The sequence below is a fragment of the Cinclus cinclus genome, chromosome 13 (genome assembly GCF_963662255.1).
Source record: "Cinclus cinclus chromosome 13, bCinCin1.1, whole genome shotgun sequence".
NCBI classification, from domain to species: Eukaryota; Metazoa; Chordata; class Aves; order Passeriformes; family Cinclidae; genus Cinclus; species Cinclus cinclus.
The window spans coordinates 3,809,488-3,832,220 of NC_085058.1; the positions used below are offsets into that span (position 1 = coordinate 3,809,488).

General features: G+C 47.0%; 1 protein-coding gene across 1 annotated transcript in view; it reads left to right on the forward strand.

The window, feature by feature from the left end:
• Positions 1 to 20,792, forward strand: part of MYO9A (myosin IXA) — a 140,497-nt gene extending 119,705 nt beyond the window's left edge. Inside the window, exons 26-44 of the mRNA XM_062501128.1 lie at positions 1,320 to 1,401; positions 1,923 to 2,135; positions 6,687 to 6,799; positions 7,113 to 7,261; positions 7,657 to 7,880; positions 8,163 to 8,279; positions 8,761 to 8,949; positions 9,838 to 9,885; positions 10,527 to 10,638; positions 11,506 to 11,567; positions 13,405 to 13,597; positions 14,104 to 14,232; positions 14,573 to 14,678; positions 15,079 to 15,210; positions 16,413 to 16,536; positions 17,310 to 17,363; positions 19,387 to 19,589; positions 19,764 to 19,906; positions 20,308 to 20,792. Of these exons, the coding sequence (XP_062357112.1) occupies positions 1,320 to 1,401; positions 1,923 to 2,135; positions 6,687 to 6,799; positions 7,113 to 7,261; positions 7,657 to 7,880; positions 8,163 to 8,279; positions 8,761 to 8,949; positions 9,838 to 9,885; positions 10,527 to 10,638; positions 11,506 to 11,567; positions 13,405 to 13,597; positions 14,104 to 14,232; positions 14,573 to 14,678; positions 15,079 to 15,210; positions 16,413 to 16,536; positions 17,310 to 17,363; positions 19,387 to 19,589; positions 19,764 to 19,906; positions 20,308 to 20,792 (2,878 nt within the window). The remainder of the gene's footprint in view (positions 1 to 1,319; positions 1,402 to 1,922; positions 2,136 to 6,686; positions 6,800 to 7,112; positions 7,262 to 7,656; positions 7,881 to 8,162; positions 8,280 to 8,760; positions 8,950 to 9,837; positions 9,886 to 10,526; positions 10,639 to 11,505; positions 11,568 to 13,404; positions 13,598 to 14,103; positions 14,233 to 14,572; positions 14,679 to 15,078; positions 15,211 to 16,412; positions 16,537 to 17,309; positions 17,364 to 19,386; positions 19,590 to 19,763; positions 19,907 to 20,307) is intronic.
• Positions 20,793 to 22,733: the final 1,941 nt, after the last annotated feature.

Sequence of the window (22,733 nt, forward strand, 5' to 3'; positions counted from 1 at the left end):
GGCTTTCTCCTAGGCTTTCTCCATAGGCTTTCTCCATAGGCTTTCTCCTAGGCTTTCTCCATAGGCTTTCTCCATAGGCTTTCTCCTAGGCTTTCTCTGCAGGCTGTCTGCATAGGTTTTCTCCATTGGCTCTTTCTTCTGCTAGGGACCTTTTTGTGTACAAAGGGTCCAGAACATTGTTTCTGGAGTCTGCATAAACCCCACAGTTAAACAAAGGGTTCTTGATCTTCCAGCAACGAGGAGACAGACGTCAGAGGGAAAGGAAAAAGACCTGGAATGTGGTTTCTGAGTCTCTTACAATGTTATATAATCCAGGGGAGATACTCATGGACATGAGCGGGTGAAGAGAGTCAACAAACAGGCTCAATACTTTTATTAGTTACCCTACATGAACGGGGATACGAGTTTATTTCTCAAAGTAAAAAATTATTAGTAAGTTCTTAGGATTTGAGGTAGTTTGAATAGAAATGACTCAACGAGGCAAAGAATTCCAGGATTTTCTTTTTTTACCATAGAATTAATACATCCAGCAAAGCCATGTGGACACTCTGACCATTGCAGATGAAAAACTCCATCTCTCCAGAGAGAGTTAGGGAGTGAATGCTCTCTGGAGATGGTATCATTCACATATGTAATTAATTACACCTGTAATGGACTTCGCAGTTGCTCAGCTCCAATGCAATTGCTTAACCTTGGGCTATTGCAGAGTCTGGAGATGGCAGCAAGATCTTGGGACAAGTTTTGATCCCACTTGGTTTTGCTTAGGATGCTTTGCCTAATTTTGGGGTGGTATTGGCCAAGTAGCTCCAAAAGGATACAAATCACCCCCCTCCTAAATCCTGCTGCACCCTTTCCAAGGCAAAAGCTCCCAGTGAATGACTGTTGGTAACTCAAGGTACCTCAAAGTGTAGTAGTCTTGTGGTTTCTGTGCCATTATGACAGGAGAAGATTCCTGTTGAATTTTTTTTTTTTCCTGGTTCATGTGCAACGTGAACAAGCAACAGGAAGAAAAAGGCATTAAGAATTGCTGCATTTTCATTTTTGCTCTGCAACAGAGTAGTCACATTTGAGAATCCCAGAGTACAAAGGTACAATCCATAACCACCTTGCTGTATAAACTTGACAGGCAGAATGTTTTCTCTTCTTGTCTTGTGGTACTAAGTCCATTCCTGAAGAATTCCAAGCACTTGCAAAACCCTGTGACCTCAGACTTGCAATTTAGTCTTGACTGCTTGAACTGTGTACTACCAGAAGCTGGGCTAGCACGGTGGGAAGGCTTTTGGGAGAGGATGAAAGATCTCTGTTCTGTTGTGTTTCAGCAGAGAGGCAAATCATCAGTGCCTTTCCAAGGGAGAACTGGCACGGAAGCCATTCAAGATGCCAGGGTCTGGCAGAGGCGAGGTGAGTTGTGACTTTTTTTTTTTTTTTTTTTGTCTCTTTCCATGGAAAGGAAAACATAGTTTATTGGAAAGGGGGAAAGAACTTATTTTTCCAGTTTTCCCTCAAAAGCTTCAAAGAAGTGAACTCTGAAGCACAGGGGCTGCTAGACATGGGTAGGGAGGGGGGATATGACAGCACAGTAACCTCCCCACCTCTTAAAATAAAAAGCCTTGTAGGAATAATTTGCAGCAGCTCTGGATAAAAGGGTCCCGTGATCCTGATGGCAAACACTGTCCAACGCCGTCTTGTCTTGGTTTGGTTTAACGTCCATTTGAGTAACACCCATGATTGTCCATTTTCACCGTCCTGTCTTAGTTTTTGTTCTTCCTGGTCCTTTGCTGTTTTCACCAGACATAATACTGCATTCCCTCCATGGGGTGCAGTGGCACTCAGAGATGTCTTAAGGCTGTATGAGTAGAGTCTCCTTTTTACTTTAAAACCCTTCTTTTCGTTTTGTTTTGTTTTATACTTTGGTCAAGCAGGTGCCCAGACCGAGCCATAAAAAGAAAGCCCGCATGGCGCGGACGCGCTCCGATTTCTTGACTAGAGGTACTTTTGCTGATGGGGAGGGGGATACGGAGGAAGAGGATTGCGATGGCAGTTTTGAATTCCTTCTCTCCTCTGAGCACCCTCCTCATGCCGAGGCAGTGCCCGCAGCCCGCCTGGGGCAGGCCTGTTACAGTGACTCCGAAATGGTAATTGTGTCCAATGTGATGGGGGAAATGAAACCGAGGGATGGAGCGGAGCTGCGCGAGCCTTTCTTTGCTAACCTTAGCTGCCCTGATCCCTCCACTGCTTCTTTTCCCACTCCCAAGGATGCTGTAGATGGGGTCAATTCGGCAAACCCGGCAGAAACAGGCAAAATCATGGAATCACGGAAGCACGGCTTGGTTTGGATTGGAAGAGACTTTAAATCTCAATTCAAACCCCCTGCTGTGGGCAGGGATGCCTTCCTCTAAGCCAGGGTGCTCAGAGCTCCATCCAAACTCTGTTTCTTGCTCCTGGATTGATTAAACATCCACTGCACTTCCTATAGTTTTCCTGGAGCATTACAACTTGTATTGCACAATTACCTGATTCGGGGGCTTTAAACTCAATCCTCCCCTTGGAACCTTTTGATCTAAATATTTTTTACATCTGTAAAAAAAATGGAAGTAAATATTGTCCAAAAAGCAACAGACAAAAACAAAATTATATAAATCCTGCAGCTTTTTTTACTTTTGATTTTTTTTATCCTTAGCTACAATATCCAATGATTATTCAGTCCTCAGTTATCAGAATGATGCTGGCAGAGAAAGCAAAACCGTGGAAATTTGACAACGAAAGTGTAGTGAGAGTGAAATAGTGGGTTTAAAACAAAGACAACCAACGTAAGTGTTTTTTCCAAGCACAGTGATGAGTGTCCTTTAGCAGGTCCAACATGAGCCAGCACAGTGGAACTTTTGCATCTCAGGCCTTATCTCCCACCCACATAAGCTGCTTTTGGAAAATCACAAACCGAGAAGTTTCAGGAGTGGAAGAGGCCAACAGATTCCAACTTGATCATAATTTTTTTTCCTGAGGTGATAGAGATGTCCCCATAGGAGTGTGGAGAAACACCAGGAATCATGTCCTGCTGTGAGAGTTTGGGTGTGCTGTTTAGGGCTGGCATGTTCCCCTCCTCCAGCTGCAGTACAGGATGTGGACCTGAGTATAAAATCAAAGAAAAGCATGAAACTCAAAGCCAGAGATTTATTTTGTGCCACAGCATTGCTGTGGGTCTGGCAAACATCCCATGAGATCCTAAAAGCTGCTTTTCCAAGAAAAGCAGGTGGCCAAGGAGGGCTTTTCATGACTTTTCTTTTAGCAGCTCTTATTATAAAGGATAATTTTTCCCAGGATAATTTCTTTACTGGGATAGGGCAGAGATTTACAAATTCCGTCTATTTTTTAAGACTGCTCTTGATAAATTTGCTGGAGGGTTGAGACAGGAATACTCAAAACCTGATTGAAAGACACATCTCTGTGGACTGAGATAACCTGGCTACACCTTTATGCAAGTCCCTGATTGTGGGTTGGGAAAGGGAGAATTTTATGTATTAAATGTACTTTTTTTACCCAGAATCGTAGGAATGTTTAGGTTGAAAAAGATCTCTGAGATTGCTGAGTCCAACCACAAACTCATCACCACCTTGTTCACCACCAAACCATGGCCCCCATGCCATACCTGGAGTGCCTTGCTGTGCTCCCGGAGGCTGCCCACGTACAAAGGGAATTGTAGCTGTAGGAATCATTCCCTCTGGGGTGGGAAAAGTGCTGTGCTGGTGCTTGGCAAGCTCCATCTTTGGGAGCATCCTGGATCACTGTGTTCTTTGGAAGTGCTCCTTGGGACTCTGCTCACCTGGTTTAACAGCTCTCACTGCATGCAAGTAGAAGTAGGTGTCACCTCTCTCCTGTCTCTGCTGTGTCCCTCTTCTCCTCTGCTCTCCAGCACTGGTTCTAACTGGTGGTCAGGACTTTCACTCCTGGTGTGGTAAGTTCTGCTCTCTAGGCCAACACTCCCCCTGATGTCATGTGCTCCGCGCTACCCTCCGTCTCTATGTCCTACAACGTGTCCAGTGTTTCCATCTGTATTTTGTATTGCAGGTTTGGGACCAGCCCTTTGGCATGGGGCTTTTTTTGGGTCAGGATCATCAAAAGTAGCAAAATTTAGGGACTGTTTATTCGTATTTATTAGCAGAGCCCGATTGGGTGTTGCAGGTGGCAGAGAAGCCTGTGATAAAGCTGAACTGGTGCCTCTTGGGGTGTTTTGGGTACAAACACAAAGGTACAGAGGTTGATGTCTGTGTAGACACATTGGTTGTGTCTTGTGATAGTCACATGAGGGTGAGTCTGGCCATCTGTGGGCTGGTTCCCGTGCCAGTGAATAGCTCCTTCACACAGCTCCTGCCTCCAGCTATGACTTTCCAAAAGAGCCTCTTCCACGTCCTGCTCAGCAGCCGTTGCTGCTGGCTGGATGAACGAGGGAGCGCGTGCAGCCCCATGGAGCGAGCATATGATGGGTCACCAGCTGCACTGCCTGCTTTGCCCATTTTTTTCTTGGTCATCAAGTCACTGATGGTGTGCCCCAGCTGGTGAGTAGAGGACCACTGGAATCCAATGCTCCTGACCCACGTTCAGAGCATCAAACACCCAGAGCATCTGCAGCCCAAGCTGAAACCCATGGGGCACCAGTACATGAGGTGGCAGCTGCAGGTACAGTTGACTCTGAGGTTCTTTAAGGATTAAGGGCTTCCTGACACGACCAAGGTTCAAGTTTTTGGCTGGTGAATAGCCAGGAATTAGCCTACCTTGGAGTGAGACACAAGTGGGGGGAACAGCTCCTGGCTGTGCCTGTCAGCACATGTTAATTTTGTTTGGCACCTAAGCCTGGAGAGCTTTTTCTGCAGCAGCTGCATAAATGGAAAGCCTTGGCTGGAGGAATCACACCAGAAATACCCTCTGGAAACATCCTTAGAGAGTGGGACCTGGATAATGAACCAGTTGTTTTGTTCCACCTCCTACACTAAAGCCATGAATTGGCAGACATGGGTCCAAGCACCTGCCACCAGCTGATCCCAAGTACAGCTGAAGAGCCAGTAATGAAGGAAGATCCCTTATCCTAAGCCATTCAGTGAGAGCTTCAGGAAGTTCTTCCATGCAGCATACAGCACTGCTGCCTTCTGGGATGAGTCCCTTGACCATAGTTACCTTATGGGTGGGTGAAACAGGTTATTCTGTCAGAGAAAAATTACTTGGTCCCTTCCTCATGCCGGAGACAACTTCAAACCCCCACTTATTGCCAGTTGCCCTCATGATGCTTTGTGGTGTTCCCTAGCAGGGTAGGTGCAGGTGCTCATCTTGACACCTGAAAAGGTTTCCCATTCTTTCCCTTCAGAGTTTCCTGGCAGAGAACCGCAAACAGAAGGATCTTGTGCCAAAAATGCTTTTTGGTCTCTTTACTAAAGCTGGAAACTCAACAGGTTGAAATTACTCAAGAACAAAACCGTATTGTGGGGGCAAGTATTTAACACATCACTGTTAAAGCAAGTAGTAGTATGGGGCTGGATAGAGATCACTTTTATAGGTTTTGAACTGTCTTTTTTCCCAGTATCCAGCCAGAATTTCTGTGTGATCATCACCTAAATGTAAGAATGACAGGAACAAAATTTCTTTCATGGTTTAGGCAGTTTCTGACTTTCCCAGTGGTAATTTTGCCTTGCATACTGCCATCTCCTGGCTGGAAGAGATGTTAGTCTGGGGGAGGGGGGAATAAAACATGGAAAAAGAGTAAATATGGCAAATGTGCCCCCCCCTCCCCCCTTTACAGCCTTCTTCTTATAGAATTTTACTTAAATATTTTAACATAAGTAAAATAATTGCTTTAAAACATAGAGCATTAAGTTGAGAAATTGAGGTGTTAGGAAAGCTACAGGAGATATTTGACCATCACCTCCCAAATCCTTTCATGCAATCTGATTCTCCACTTTCCTCATGCTGAAAGTTTCTCCTCCAGGAGCCCAGCTCCCAGATCACAGCTGCAACTGGAAAATAAAACAAAAATATAGCTATTTTTTAAACATGGCAAGTATATTTCTGGGCTACTTCATGGGATCCTGTTAGGCTGAATTACTGCGAATTCATCCCACCCTTAAAAATTATCTAAAGGCATTTTAAATGGTGGCAAAGGTGAAGATATTTTGTATTAAAGCTGCAAAGTGTCAACATTAAAGGGTTCCTTTTGGTGTGTCCTTGGTATGAAGACTTAGGTCTTTTTTTCTGTGAAGTGCTCAGCAAGATTTGGAGTAGGAACTGCTGCTGGGACAGATCCAGGTAGTTGAAGGTTCCCTTGGGGAATCGCTTCATTGTGGCTAACGGGACTCTCTGGGTGGAGAACTGGAATGGCTGGATGAAGATGGTGGACGAGCTGTGCAGACTGAGCAATAAGGATCCATGGCTTGGTGCAAATTGATTTTCAGCACAGATTGCTCAAGGAAAAAGAGGGTTGGACCTGGTTGAAGAGTTGGAGCAAGGGAAATGCTTGTCTTTATTAGGATTCATTAAAATATTTCTCTAGGGGCTTAGCAGGACTGTAGATTTTCACCTGTTGGCAAATAGAAATAAAGATGTAGGAGATGAAATAGCTGATTTTTGATAGGGAAAAAAAATTATCTGATATCACAAGAGTCATCTTATTTTTAAATGCTTCATGCTTGGAATCGTTACAGACCGTGCAGCGATTCACCTCCGGGGAAGGCCAGGCCAAACTGCACAAAACCATGTCCCAGGGGGAGATTGGGAAGCTGGTGACCACACAGAAGAGTCTGATTCCAGATGGGAGGTAGGAATCATGGCTGGAGATGGCAGACAAGTCCTTCCTGTGTCCCTCTTGCTCTCCAGCACCTTATTGAGCCACCCAGGCTCCTTTGGAGCTCACACCACAATTGAGTTTTGGTGGTATGGACCAAATGTCCTATCCCAGTCCCATGCATGAAACAGAAGTTTCTCACCTTTGCTGAGGACGTGTAGCCGCATTTCCCTGGTAGAAATTGTGTGGATTTATCTCCTCAGCAGAGTCCAGAAGACTGAGATAGTTTTGGGTAGAAAGACCTTCCCTAGTTAAGGCAGTTCCTCTTTCCATTGCTTATTTCCAGGCCTCAACGAGCCAAGATGAGGTTTTGGGTGAAGGGAAAGCAAGGGGAAAAGAAGGGGAAGCTCTCTACCCAGTCTGAGCTGCTGGAGCTGTATGCAGAAGAGGAAGCCCCTGGCAGGGAGGCCATTCCTGGCTTGCAGCTTGGCGAAGGTACATGGTGGGGGGGGCACGGGACCAATTGTAAGGAGAGAGAAACTGGGCTGGGAAATTGGGATATGTCCATGCTGGTTCATGTCTCTTAATTTATGGATGGTGTCAAGCCAGAGTGATGGCAAGTAGCTTAGAGGGTGGGATCCATAACGGATCTCAAGGAATTCCGTGTCACTAATCCTTTCAGCCGCCATCTGGACATGGACAGATGTTTCCTCTGTTGAAGGAGGAAATAACCTAACAAAACAGAAATGGCATTTAATCTTCATGCGAGTTCTACACTGTGCTTTTCTCCTCCACAGGTTTATCCCAATGCCCATCTCCCTGTTTTAGTGTCACAATTATTTTTCATCTACTCCTCAATCTCTTTCCCCCTTTTCATTTACCGCCAGCAGAGTTGGGTCCTCATCACCTGACACCCCCGCGGAGTCCTGAGCTGTCAGGCATCTACCGGCGGGAATTTAAGGAGAACAAGGAACCCTCTCCCAAAGTGAAGCGCAAGCGCAGCGTCAAGATCAGCAACGTGGCTCTGGAGCCTGTGCAGTGGCAGAACGACTCCCTGCAAATCATAACCAGCGCCAGCGACCTCAAGAGCATGGATGAGTTTCTCCTGAAGAAGGTAACTGCTGCCCCCACTGCTCCATACATACACTGCACAGAGATCCAGGAGCAGGCGGAGGCAATAAAGCAATAAAGTCAAAATGATCCTGGGGGTAGCTGTAGTAATGCTGATCATTAATCTAAGGGTGTCAGTGCGGGTCTAGAGAAGCTTCTGGTTTTCATGCAGGAGAAACCACCTGGTGATCATGGTGGAGCAGCTGCTTCTTAGTGCTGCTTCATCTCACGCCAGCCCTGCTGCACCAAAAGAGACATGGATGCAAAAACCCCCTTGTTTTCCCAGATGAATGAACTGGACAGTGAGGATAGCAAGAAGGACACGCTGGTGGATGTCGTGTTCAAGAAAGCACTGAAGGAATTCCGACAAAACATCTTCAGTTTTTACTCCTCGGCATTGGCGGTAAGTGACCAGATGATGGGTGGGACTTCCAGGAGAAATGGGATATTCTGGGTCCTCCTGGTGGTACAAGTGTTGCCCAGCCCTCCATTTCTGGTTTGCTTATCCCAAGGAATGCATGTGCTTCCTTTGTGTTCAGTCCCATGATTAAATCTGGACTAACTCTTCCTCATGAGTCAGCTCTCAGGATACATTGGGTGTAGATTCCTGATCCTCACTACAGCTTTGCTCCCACCAAAAGGGGAGATGACAAAAAGTCAATAAACTCCAATTTGTCACCCAGAGAGCCTGGAAACATTTGTGTTAACCTTTGCTAGTGATGGAGATACCTAATTCTCTTTTCCTTCTCTTTATCGTACTTGGATCTTCCCCAGGCAGCTGGAAGTCGGTGAGGCTGAAGTAATTGTCTGGAGAAGAAAAGCTCTCCAGAAAAATCTGGGCTGTATAAAAATCACTTTTCTTTTTGCTTCTGTTCCCTTAAAAGATGGACGATGGGAAAAGCATCCGCTACAAGGACCTCTATGCCTTATTTGAGCAGATTTTGGAGAAGACCATGAGGCATGAGCAGAGGGACTGGAGTGAGTCTCCAGTTAAAGTCTGGGTCAATACCTTCAAAGTCTTCCTGGATGAATATATGATAGAGTACAAACCCCTGGACTACACTGCAGGGAAGGTACTCAGCACTTTTCTTAAACCCTCTTGAAGGTTTGGGAATTATCTTTCCATGGGGTTGTGACTCTATAGACACCTGGGACCCTCTGTTGTCTTCTCTGCTTTAAGCTGAGCTGGACAAGGCAAGGTGTGACTCACTGGTTGTGTGTCATTGGGCCCAGCCAACCCCAGATCACACTGGCTTGAGCTGGGCTTGCCAATGCCAAGGATTAGATGTTATTTCCAGGGCACAGGTGCAACCAACTGTGGATGGTTGGAAAGGCAGCTCATGGTGCTTCTTTAGTTCTGGGGGGCTTGTTCAAACCTGAGACACCCTCTCAGGTCTGCTGACTGCTTCCCAAGTGACCGTACACATCACCATGGGTTGGGCTGCAGGAGAAGGGGATGCAGGCAGTGGCTCAGGTCAGGTACTCAGGTCAGGTTCTTAGAGCAGTAAAAGCCTGCACTGTGTCACTGACCTGATCTTACTTGCTGCCCCATATTGTCTGCGAGGCCAGTCAAGGGATCTGAGGCTGAGCTTGGGAGATGGTGTCTATTTTACAAATGTCCCATCTCCTGGCTCTGCTCTGAGTCCTCTCCAGCCTCCTTTCCAGGTAGGTTTTCTTCAGAGCAGGCTGAGCATAATGTTCCCCTGGGTCACTCCTGGTGGCATCGGAGCTGGAGCAGCAGCTACTCCCAGCTCCAAGATGAAGATAGGAAGAGCTGTCTGGGGAAATTCCAAAACTGTGGAGTAATCCGTAGGACAGTTTTCTAGAGTGACTCTTCTGGGGCTGTAGTTGCACTGGAGAATGGGGCTGGAAGGCACTGGACAGTGTTAGATATGAGCCCTCTGTACTCTTTACCTGGCAAAATTGCCCAGAAATTGAGTTAAATCTCTTTCCCTCACCAGGTACCAAAAATGGAACGAAAAAAGAGAAGGAAAAAGGAAGCAGATGTGGTGAGTTAAGCCTGCATATTAAAAAAACCAATGTCTGGGGCCAGAATGTCAAGAGACTAGCTTGTGGTCTGAGATCTGAACGTCAGCCCTGAAAGGACACGTTAGAAAGACATTTGAGGTGGATTTGCTTTGCTTAATCAAGGGTCACTTGGGTTGGCTCTGAAAACATGTCCCTCATCAGCCAAGACATACATGTAATGTCGAGGGTTGTTAGAAAAGGACTGAAAGCAAAACAGTCTTGCTCCAGCTTTCCGCATACATTTGTAGTATGTATTTTACATCTCTGGGATCAGACATTACATCCTCTGTTTTCCTAATGGATATCATGGTACTAGAGAGGGTGCAGGTGCAGAGCCAAAAAAAGAGGCCACAGATAAGGCATAGAAAATCTTCTTAGCATTAAGAAGTTGACCTGCCTAGCTCAGTCAAAGAGTTTCCAACCTGCTTCCATGATGGTTTGGTTCCCCTGAAAGATGGGTGTTGGTTTGGGTGGTCTGTGGGGTTGCTGGGCTGAAAAGGAAACAAAAATACCAAATAAAAGCGAGAGCTAAAATTGAAGAGCTATCTGTGTTCATCTCTCCATTTTGCAGCAGGCTGAGCACTAGCTCCCTTTTTCTCACCACCCAACCTTTATCCTCCAGGTGGAAGAGCACAATGGTCACATTTTCAAGGCTACCCAATACAGCATCCCGACATACTGTGAATATTGTTCCTCCTTGATCTGGATCATGGACAGGGCTTCTGTTTGTAAATGTAAGTATCCTTTCTTTGATCCTTCTCTTGTGCTTCTATCACAGTGATGAGTTTGGGGATTTTGAAATGTGTTTACTGCTGTTCCCTCCAAGCCCATGCTCAAATAATTTTGATATTTTTAACACCTGAAGAGCTTTAGGGACAGGTCTTAAAGTTTTTAAAGTCAACTAGTAAGTCTATCCCAGCAGTCCTTCCTGGCATAGTTAATGAACTTTGTGTTACACATTTTATCCCATCCCATGGGATGTGGCCATCCCATAGGGTCAGACACATTTAACTGTCACGGTAGGAAGCAAAGTCAGGTATGGAAATGTGTCCCTAGGATGCCTGTGGGGATCCTGACCTTGACAAACTCATTGGCTTTGCCTGACCTCCAGGCATGTGAATTTTTGGGGAGATAGGAAAATGGAGGAGGGATGATGGAAATGCCTGATCCATCTCTTCTTGGAAAAACCCAAGAGGTAGATCAACCTTTTCCATCATCCCTCCTCCATTTCTGTGACTAGGTTGGTAGCATCAGCCCTAGAGCATTTCAGGCCCAGTGCAGGAAGAATACAAAGGAGATGCCATTTCCAGTCTCTGAGGGTATCTGTGTCTGACAGCTCAGAGTGACTCATGGATTATAGTCTGAGTTGATCTGTTTGGGAGGGTTTAATGTTTCACAGATGAAAATATGGCACCTTTAATTTTAAAGGCTTCGTTATATTTGTTTGAGTGGATCTAATACGGACCTGGCCCCTGAAAGCAGCAAATCCAACATGCATTTGACTTGATAGTTCTGAGAAGTGCTACTCAATTCACATGAATTCCTGTTTCTCCAGCAATGTGACTTTTGGGATAATTGAACACTCCTTTTCTCCATTGCAGTATGTAAATATGCTTGTCACAAGAAATGCTGTCTTAAAACCACGACCAAGTGCTCCAAAAAGGTAAATGTCTCTCATTGCTTTGCTTTCTTTAAATACCTTGAGAAAACGATCCCAGTTTTTTATAAAAATTATTAGAGGTGCAAAGCTTGATAGAATGCTGGAAATAACCCTCCTTTCATCAGTAGCTTAGACCAGAGATCCCCAAGGTCTCTCCAACCAGAGTTTTGTGGATATTTTGGGAATTACACAGTGATGAGTCACTGTAGATCTGCCCAGTCATGCAGCAAATGTTGTTGCAGTGTCATTCCCTGCCTTGTAACCACACAAAATAATAGGAATTTCCCAAGATTTGTAGCTTATAAGGATTTGGAAATGTGGGGTTATTCTTGGAAACAGAGGCTTTTTCTCACGCCAGTGGTCCTTGCTTGCCACGGCTGAGCAAGGAAGGGCAGGTGGAGGATATTCACTGCTCTCTTTAGAGGGGAATTCAATATTGGTTAGTGGTTTTAAGGGTATGGGGAACAGGGAATGGGTGCAGCAGGTCATCCCAGCTAACAATGAATCATCAAGATTTGGTCTATTTTTTTTAAATAGCTCATTTTGTGCCCCAAAGAAGGAAATGGGATAATCATGAGTGGAAAGTTTTATCAGCTCCCTAGGAGGCTTCTCAGGGGAGAGCAACCTCCATAACACATAGCCCCCAGAAAGCTGCATGAGTCCATTTTTCCCAAGGAATAATCTGATTATATACATTGAAGATATGTGTGTTTGTGTTTGTATGTGAATATATCTGTATTTTGAATATATATAGAACTTCTCCTGCACTCTTTCCCTTTTTGACACTATTTCTGCAAAAGCTGGGAATGCCTCATAAGAGTTTGTACTCTGAAATCTGGGAAGTTCATTGAGATGTCTGATTGATTTTTTCAGACATTCTTGGAGCCACCTTCTTTGTTGTGATATCTTTGCACAAGGAAGTTTTTGTGCTGCACCCAAGGAAGCAAGTTCACTGTGTCTTCATGGGTAGTTTTGCACTGGGCAGTTAGAAGTTCTCTAGGAAGGCTCCAGTTTTTCTGTGCTTGGTGAATTTGTGTTTTTAGGGTTGTTCTCAGTCACAGGGAGCTACAAACCATCAGTCATGAGAAAGAAACAGCGTGGAGGCCTTCCAAACATCTGCTCCCAAGGTTTGCTGGATCAATGAAAGGATGACATTGGGTGGGAAAAAGAAAAAAAGCAGGAAGGGATTGTAAGGGGAAGCCACTGTCTTGCTGGAAGTAGAGTTGCATCTCACCTCTCTTTGGCTAGGGCTGAGAATTTGTGTCGATATTTTACTGGATCTTTTGACTTTTCACATCCAGAATCTCCAGAGCAGGAGGACGTTCTTCCCATTTTAATTTGCCAGATATCGACTCTACAGTGAGTTTTTGCAGCTGGCAATAGGGCCCTTCCTGACAGGTGTAGACGGGTCTTTTCAAGTTCTTTCTTTTGCATCTTGTTTGTTCACTGGTATTTTGTAACTGTCGATGCTTGGAGTTGGTCTAAACACACAAGATTCAGATTTGCCTGTTTTGCTTCGTGCGTCTTTGAGAGGTGAAATCATCCCTGCAGATGGTGCCAGAGGGACAAGAGGTGGAAGAAAACCATGCCCAACTGCATTGGCTCTGCCAGGCTGGGAATATAACTACATTGGGATGGTTAAAGAAAGAAAATCCAAACTTGCTTTCAGGTGCATGTGCGGAGACCAGGTTAGCACTGCAAGACCTGTGTCCTGTCCTGTCCTCCATCAGACTCACACACCTCCTGGATCTGCCAAAGGACTCTGAATCATCGGATGCAAAGCTGCACCAGCGTTGCATCTCAGAAGGACTTTAATCCCTTTTCCCCTTGTCCTGTGCAGCACGACCCTGAGCTCTCACCACGGCAGTTTGGCGTGGAGCTGTCCCGGCTGACCAGCGAGGAGCGGGCGGTGCCGCTGCTGGTGGAGAAGCTCATCAACTACATCGAAATGCATGGGCTGTACACGGAGGGCATCTACAGGAAATCAGGATCCACCAACAAGATCAAGGAGCTGCGGCAAGGCCTCGATACGGGTAAGAGGAGGTGGGGGGAAAGATCCTCCATGGGGAGGAAAATCTCTGCGGCAGCGAAGTTGGATGGGAGGAAGGCGGAATGCTTCAGCATTCCTGACTCTGGGCTCTGCAAAGGAATGATTTCACATTGGCAGCCATAACTCGGGTCAACAACTCGTGGGGTTTTTTTGGGAGCAATCCACAAAAAAGAGTCATTCTGATTGAGGGTAAGTGCTGCCTTACTTACACCCTAGCAATCAGTAAGAAAAGAAATCCTGGTCCCACCTGGAGTTACTTGCCCTGGAAAATGTATTTCTCTCTAATTTTACCATGTGGAGCTAAAATCAGGTGCTGGATTTGTTGCCATTAAAGACACGTAAACATTTTTTTTATTTTAGGATACTTTATGACTGAACAGTTTGGGTTGGAAGGGACCTTTAAAGGTCACCTTGTCCAGCCTTGGGCCTCATATTGATCACTGTCTCTTGTTCTTTTCCTTCTCTGGTTTCATCTGGTGCCAAACCCAGACATCGATAACGTGAATCTAGACGACTACAACATCCACGTCATTGCCAGCGTGTTCAAGCAGTGGCTCCGAGATCTGCCCAACCCCCTCATGACCTTTGAGCTCTACGAAGAGTTCCTGCGGGTGATGGGTGAGGAGCTTCCCTCGCTATCCCATTCCCTTGGTAGAGGGAAATGGTGGGCACTTCTAGTGCCAAACTTTTAATTCACTCTTGGGGGCCAAACCATTTGGTTTTGCCAAATTGTATTTACCTGGTTTCAAAGTCTGATTTTTTTTTTGGCTGTAAAGCATTTTTTTATGCAAAACCTCAGGCAATTCGGTCTTGATTTGGTGGCTTTTACATCATGGTTCAGCTAACTTCAGCCCCAAAGTTCCATCTTTTAAGTAATAAATTTAAGTGTTAAGAAGTGCCATTTTAAATAGGAGGAAGAAGTAGAAGCTGCCCCTAAACACTGGTGGTTTTTCCACAGGCCTCCAGGAGAGGAAGGAGACAGTGCGTGGGGTGTACTCAGTCATCGACCAGCTCTCCCGCACCCACCTCAGCACCCTGGAACGCCTCATCTTCCACCTGGTCAGGTATGCTGGGCCTGGGAAGCTTTAGGCAAAGGCAGGATGGTCAGGCATCCTTCCCCCAGAATAGCTGAGGCTTTTGCATCCACCGTATCTCCCAGGAGGTGGCCATAGAGCTGTTTTCTCCAAGGGATGTTGTGTTGATAAGTGACCTCTGCTGTGCTCTGGTCACTTGTGGTTCCTACAGCTCTGTGGTGCCTCTCACCACTGCAGGGACATGGTTTTGGGTGGAAAGGGCTGGTTGTTTCCTTGGGAATATCTGAGGTGTCTTGAGGTTTGGTCTTCTTCCCTCAAAGCAAGATTGCACCATAGAAATATCATCCCCTCTCTTCATCCATGACCACGCGCAAGAGGTGCAGTGGAGTGCCTCCACCTCTGACTTCTCCCTTAAAACCTATTTTTTCAGGATTGCCCTCCAAGAAGAGACCAACCGCATGTCGGCCAACGCCTTGGCCATTGTGTTTGCTCCCTGCATCCTCCGCTGCCCCGACACAACAGACCCACTACAGAGCGTTCAGGACATCAGCAAAACCACCACGTAAGAGCCTGGGGCTGGGTGAGCTTGCTCCACCACTGCATCACCATTCACCTCTTGGTAACTTCTAGGATGGTCAACTGGCTCAAAAATGGAGAGCTTTGGCATGAAGGGATAAACACATAGTAATTTGTGCATCTAAGTGCAAATAAATGCATCTGCATGAAGATATTTCCAATCTTCTAAATCCCCCAGAAATTGTTAAATGAGGATTTTTGAGTGATGGAGGATCCCCCAGAGTGGATAAGTGTCTGTTCCTGCCTGGCAGGAAAAGGTGGAGCTTGTGCTGATACGGTTTTATAGTTAATGTAGTTAATTTTTGGCAAGCAGATCTTGATGCTTACTTGATTTTGGCTTTTTTTACTGAAGGAGGTGGGTTGATTGGTCTGTAGCAATAGTAATATTAATATACTTAGATTTATTTATGGTGTTTGCCATAACTGAAAAGGTGTTACGGAGAAAAAGTGAAGCACTTGCCCAGATTCAGTTTGGCTCATACTCAATAGGTTTTAAAATAGAGACTGGAGTAAATTACAATAATGAAAACCCTCCAGTGAAGGGCTGGGCTGCTGAAAGAGGTGGTTTTACCTTCAGTACATACTAATATTGTAGAAGACCAGAACATGTTTAGACATCAGCTGGCGGGAACACCTGTTCCTTTAACAGGATTTCATTGTAGCTTCTGTCTCACACTTCAGTTCCAACACATCCTCTCATTTTATTACAAGGAAAGGACAATTTTTTTTCCCCAAACACCCTCCTGACAACATTAAACAGTCGGCTCAGTTGCACAAGCTGCTGCAGAGTTAATGCATACAAATGAGTTGGAATCAGCCTGCCTTCTCCAGGTTTGTATTCCACCACTCCCTCTTCCAAGGAGGGGGTAAATTTCGCTGGTGGGATCCTTGGCAATCTTTAATATCTCTAGGCTGTTCCTCAATCCATCCCTAGCCCATAATTGCTCTTTTTAGGAGAATTCTCACCACTCTCTGACTTCCAGCTGGAGCTTTCTCCTCCGTGCTCTTCCATCAGGGCAGGTCTTCAAAATAATCCTTTCCTTGTAATGAAATGAGAGGATGTGCTGGAACTAAGGGAGGAGCTACCAGGAAATCCTGTTGAAGGGCAAGCCAAGACAAGACAGAGCAGCTCAGATGAAATGGCTTTCTCTTCCCATTTTGTCTTCTTTTGGGTTTTTTCTCCCTTAGTTGCGTGGAATTAATTGTCATTGAGCAGATGAACAAGTACAAGGCTCGGCTCAAAGACATCAACAGCCTGGAGTTCGCAGAGAACAAAGCCAAGAGCCGCCTCTCCTTGATCCGCAGATCTATGGTGAGATGCCAAAGCCCTCTTTGTCCTCTCCTGTCCACTCCTTGCCCCTGAAGCCACCCTACCTTATCTTCTCCTGCTTATCCCAGCCTCCCAAACCTCTCGCAAACTCCTACACCATCTCCACCAGGACAGGGACCCTCAGCCACGTGGTGGCTCCTCACCTTTGCAGGGAGTCATGCCAACGCACAAGGAGGTGGGAACAGTCCATGGAAACGTTGTTGCTCCTGCTCAGATGTTCCTGACCAGCATTTCCACCTTCACTTGAGCTTGTTTGGTCCTGAGTTGAGTCAAACATTTCAGTGACCAGCTCAACATCACCCCATGGGTGACCTGGACCATTGTTTTTTGTGCTCAGTCACATTATCTGAAGCCAAAGGGGTCTCCCTGTTCCTGCACTGCCTTTTTGGGAGCCTCAAACCCATCTCATTGAGCTTCCGTGCTTGCGGGGGGCCTGCGGGCTGCAGCTGCACCTGTCCTTGGCTTGTTGGGCTGCGGGAGAGGGACGGACTCGGCACAGCACCGCCAGCGCAGGCTTGGGCTGAGGAGCCAAGCGGCCCCTCTGTGATCCTCAGGGAGGACACACTGCTTCTTCTTTCTGGGGATGAAATCCAAGCAGAGGCTGCCCAAGATTGTGGAGCTGGTGCTGCAGAGCTGCCCCACTCATCTCAGTTAACTGGAAAAAACCTCAAACTGAGCAAAGCGGGTTTTTTGGAGGGGCGGCGGCACGTGCACTCTAACCTTCTGCTTTCCTTTTCATCTCCTCTCTAATCCAGAAGCCCGTACTAATTGCAGTTAGATTTATGAGCATAACCCGCAGTTCAATCCCGGTATGTATCTACGGCAGCTGCCGCGTCCCTCGTTGTGTGTCACCGTCGCTCATTCCAGCTCTGTCCCACCGGCCATTGTCCGTGACCTGTCTGGTGCCGCCGCTCCTCGGAGCCGCCGTTCCTCCAGCAGGTCCCCTGGGCGCAGGAGTTTGGGGCTGGCGCTCGGCCATCCCTGCACGCAGCTCCTCAGAAATACGCTTCCCGCTCCTTTTCCCTCCCTACTTACTTTAATTTTCTGTTTTATTTTCTTTTTTCCATCCTGTGCTTCCTCTCTCTATTTTACTTTGCTTGACTCATCCCTTCCCTTCCCACCTCAGTTTCTCCTTGCTCAGGATGCGTTTCAGCATCAAGTTGCTTTCGCAGCGCTGCTGTTTCTGAAGATGGTGAATGCGACCCTCTCGAGGCATCCAAAGGTCTCCTCCACCTTCTTGGAGGAGGAGCACCACCACCCTGAACGCAAGGTCAGGACACCCAGGTTTGAATGAGGAGGAGTCTAGAAAGTCCTGTATTCCCCAACTCCATCCCAGCTCGAGTCTGAGTTCTGTGAGATTTTGACAGGCAAGAAAAGCACCTGCAGGGTTTTGGGAGTGCTCATAGGGCTGTTTCCTTTCCTAATAGGCTCAGCCCGTGATGAAAATTCCCTCAGGTTCCCCCCATTCTTATACATCCATGAGTGTCAGAAGGTGGAGAAGAGCAGAATTTGAGCTCTGCTCCCCTGAGTATAGCATTTCTCAGGTGCTTAAGTCCACAAGCCAGTGGGATCTTTGAGATCTTGGGGCTTTTGGCTAATAGGATTCAGGGAGCTGTGCTTCAGCTCAGGAGTCCACGTGAAAAGTGTCATCAGAAAAACACCAGGGCACAGGAGAGGCTTTGCTGACGAAGAAAGATCTCTTGAGATGTGGCATTAAAAGATGAAAGGGCTAAAATGGAGGAAATTTGGCTTTAAAAGGGAGGATCCTTTATCCTGAAAATCTGCTCTGCGTCCATGGGTTGTCAGGAAGACCCAGGGATACTACAATTGCAGGGCCTAAATAGGGGGAGCAAAACTGAGCTGCAACAAGCTCTTCAACCCCACGGAGATGGCAGTTCTTCCTGGGTACTGGTTGTCAGGGGAGGGGAGCAAGTGATGGACATCTCCGAGTCCTGGTCACGTCAGGATCTGGAATGTTGAAGATGAGATGTCTGGTCATGATAACAGTTTTAAATAAAGGCTGTTTAATCTCTTCCATGTCCCTCATTCCCAAGAATCCTTTTTATTCTGCTCTGTGGAGCAGATCTGTAGAGCTGGCCCTCAGAAGATTTAAACAGTTGCGTATATATCTCTCCACCTGTACCACTACTATTTGCGTCCTTTTTTGTTTTCAGTTTCAATATTTAAAAAAAAAAAGAGAGTTCTTCAGAGCTGCATTAAATTCGAGCAAGTTCGACTGTGGGCACAGAGATCCACATTGGTTGTCTTACAATGGACCAGTGGAAGTGGTCCTGGTTTCTGGATCTCCTGTACATGAGACGTGGCAGGGCGTGGACAGCACAATTAGGTGGGAGTTCCTGTTTGCTGAGAGGGTCAGTGAGACCCTTGTGATGATCAGGAAATACCGAGGGTGGATGGGGGAAGGATGTGAGGCTTTTCCAAGGATAAAACAGGAGTCAGGTGCCCTGAAATCAAAGCCTTGGTGAAGCTCCCACCCAAAGCCACTGCACAAGCTGCGGGCTTTGTGGGAACCCAGCCTGCTGCCAGCTGGGCTTGCTTGGACCTGGACCAAGCTGCACTTGGTCCATCAGCATCATCCTCAGCACTGCCTTCCTCGCCACCTCCATCCCCAGCCCCTCCAGTGTGTTGAGTCCTTCTAGTACTTCTCCCATCCTGAGGTTTTGGAGGGTCCAGGGTGCACCCGACAGCAGCACACTGAGGACCGATGGCTGGGGCCTTCTTCTTCAGTCCTTGGGAGAGCAGTGTGCTTGGCACCTGAGCGTTTGCCTCATCACCTCAGCTGGTGTCGGTGACACCACCGTCTCTCTTCAGGGCAAAGGACGCGTGCGGCGCGGCGCCTTCCCCAGCCCCGCATCCCCTGTCACCGGGCGCCTGCCCTCCGTGACGGACGTCCCTGAGGAGACCGTGAGCAGTGAGGAGGCCATGGAGATGGAAGTGACAGAGCAGCAGCAGGTGGCCATGCAGCAGGAGGAGAAGGTGCTGACTGAGCAGATTGAGAGCCTGCAGAAGGAAAAGTGAGTCTGGCTGAGGGTTCAAGCCACATCCCCAACCTCTGGATGTTGCTTGATCTCGTGTGGTTGATAAGTGGAGGGCTCCACCCCTCCATGATCTCTAGGTGCATGTGCATCCCTTTCTTCTCTCCACATTTTTGGTCCCGTTGGGTCAATGGGGCTGGGTTGGCTTTGCAGGGAGGAGCTGACATTTGAGATGCTGACACTGGAGCCCCGTGCCTCCGACGACGAAACCCTCGAGTCCGAAGCCTCCATTGGCACGGCCGACAGCTCTGAAAATTTGAACTTTGACTCCGAAGGAGCCGTCTCCGATCGCTCAGGTAAATGCAGTCGTTCTTGGGTTTATGATGGAGTAGTTTGGGTTGGGACCTTCAAAGGTCATGAAGTCCATCTCCCTGCCGTGGACAGGGACACCTTCCACCCTGTTTTTCTGTTGCTTTTGGAAGGTTTATTCGGGATTTTCGAGTTTGTTTAAAGTCGACAGTTTAAGCGTATGTGGGGGGGTTAAGGGTTCAAGCACATGACCCTGGGGGAATGGGGGGGAGCAGCCAGGGTTGGTGAGGTGAGGAGGTGAACATTCTTCCAGCGCTGCCGCATCATCTGGGGTGATGATGTTGGAAACTTTTCCTGGCTTCAATTGCATGTGTCCTCAGGGAGAGGGGTGTTTGGATACTGGGTGATGTCCGGGTGTTGACCATCCATGGTCCTTCTGCCCCTGCAGAGAGAAGTGTAGCACTTACCTCCCTGCGCCCCACCAAGGCCGAGGGGCCGAGCCGGCTGCGACGGCACCCCAGGATGCGGCTGGACCCGGTGGAGCCGGCTGACACCCCCATCTCCTCCTCCTCTTCCTCCTCCCAGTCATCCACCTCCTGTTTGCCCCACCTGCCCCGGAAGCGCTTCCAGATGTACTCCAAATCACCTTTCTACCGAGCAGGGGGACACGGCGAGGCCCCCGAAACCCGGGCGAGCCCCGAGGGCCTGATGGGGCCCCTCCACTGTCCCGAGGACCGGCCACAGTTCACCACGCGCGGGACCTTCAACCCGGAGAAAGGCAAACAGAAACTGAAGAGCGTGAAATCTTCCCCCCCAAAAACCAAAGAGCCCCCAGATGGGGGGCCCGGAGGGGGACACAAGAGGAACCCCGAGGCCGATTGTGCCGCCGCCCAACCCCTTGTCCTCCTGGGGAGCAACGAGTTCATGGTCTGAGATGCTCCACCCTGGAGCTGCGTCCGTGCCGGAGCATCCTCCCCGTCGGCAGTGCTCGGATGGCTTCCTTCTTAACACCAGGAGATGAATTCCTAATTAAAAAGGCCGGGAGGGGACGGTTTTAATGGTGGCCTTAATGATTTGGGGAGGGGTGGGGGTGTTGAGACCTTCAGGTGGCCAGAGATGGGAGGTGCTGAGCAGCTCCTGGCCCTTCCCCTCAGAGCATCCCACATCTTGGAGCATCCGCCGCCAAATCCTTGTGCCGAATTGCCATCAGCTGTTGGTAGGAGCAAACGAAGCCTAAAAATCCCATGGGAGCATCCCGAGCCGGCTCCACTGCAGCCAAGCCCTCCACACTTTAAGCACCTCATCCACACCAACGCCGAGTGCATGGAAAAGTGTTAAAACCTGCCAAAAATCGCCTTTTCCCTTTGTTTTTTTATTTCTTAATGAGACCTAACCATCTTTCCTTTTTTTTTTTTTTTTTTGTTGGAGGTCATCAGTATTAAAAAATAATAATAATTAATAATAATCAAGGACTACTTGAAGCGATATTTGTTTATATGTTGGCTCTTGGAGTTTTGTGTAAATATGTGTTTTTAAATTTTTTTATATATTTTTTCCCCCAGACAGAATTTTTTTCATTTTTTTTTTCTTTTTTTGCTACTACTATTATTATTATTGTTATTATTATTATTATTATTGTTATTATTATTATTATTATTATTGTTATTATTATTATCAGGCTGGAGATGAGGGGAGCAATTGGCTGAGCCATCCTTGGTGTCACTGGCCTTCACTCAATAAAACATGGAGTTTTATTTTCAGCAAGAAATCCCTGGAGATATAATTAGACCATCAAAAGCCTTCACAGGATTAATTAATGATGCTAGTTAATGACTCATCTTGTAATCCCTCCCCAGTGATCTCATCATCATCCTCAGTGGCACCTGGAGAGGCTCCAGGTACCAGAAAACCTCTGGAAAGGCAAAATTTAAGAGCCCCAGGGGGCTAATTAGATTTATAGAGGGTAGGTATTTCCTCCTAGGTGGGCTGGGGCTCGTCCTTTCCCTAAATGCCATCAAAAATGGGGAAAACAGCAAAAAATTGAGTTCTCCTGAGTATTATCTTTTCCCAGCGTGCCTGTGTTTGCCGAGCTGCTCCTTGGTCCCCTCTCCCCCTGCCCATTCCAGGGATGGTTTATTTATTTGGGTTGTTTTTTAATTTTAGATTTGAAATTTTGCTTTTCTTTCACGTTATCTTGAATTTTATTCCAACGAGGGAAGTGACAGATGCCACAGGGAGAATGGGAACAGCATCGGCCTCGGCGCTGCATCCTGGGAGTGGAGCAAGACCAAGTCAATCACCCCCCATGGGGGAAAATGGGATTTTCCCAGCCCCAGAGGGGAAAAAAACCAGGGCTTTGGGGACCAAGCCAGATGCATTGGAAAGGTGGATGGTGAGCACGACAGTGGAAACTGCTGGGGAGCCACCCCAAATCCTCTGGGATCTGAGATTGCCGGGAGCATCCGAGTGCTTGGTGCCAAACCAGCCTTTTGAGCCTCTTGAACTAAAAAAAAAAACAGAATTGCCCTTAAAAATGGCCCCAGGTGAGGATATCCTGGGGACGAGTGAAGAGTCCAACCTCATCCTCAGGTTTCTTATCTCTGTGGGATGAGAGCAGGGATGTCAGATCTGGCTCAGGCAAATATATATATATATATATATATATACACACACACACATATATATGTACATATATATATATATATGTATGTATGTGTGTGTGTGTATATGTATGTATGTGTATATGTATATGTATCTAATTTCTTTTGGAATGTATTCGTTTTCCTTATATATATTTAACCTCTATATAAGGAAAATATATGTGATATTTATATATATATATATAAAGAACATATATCATAATATGTATATATT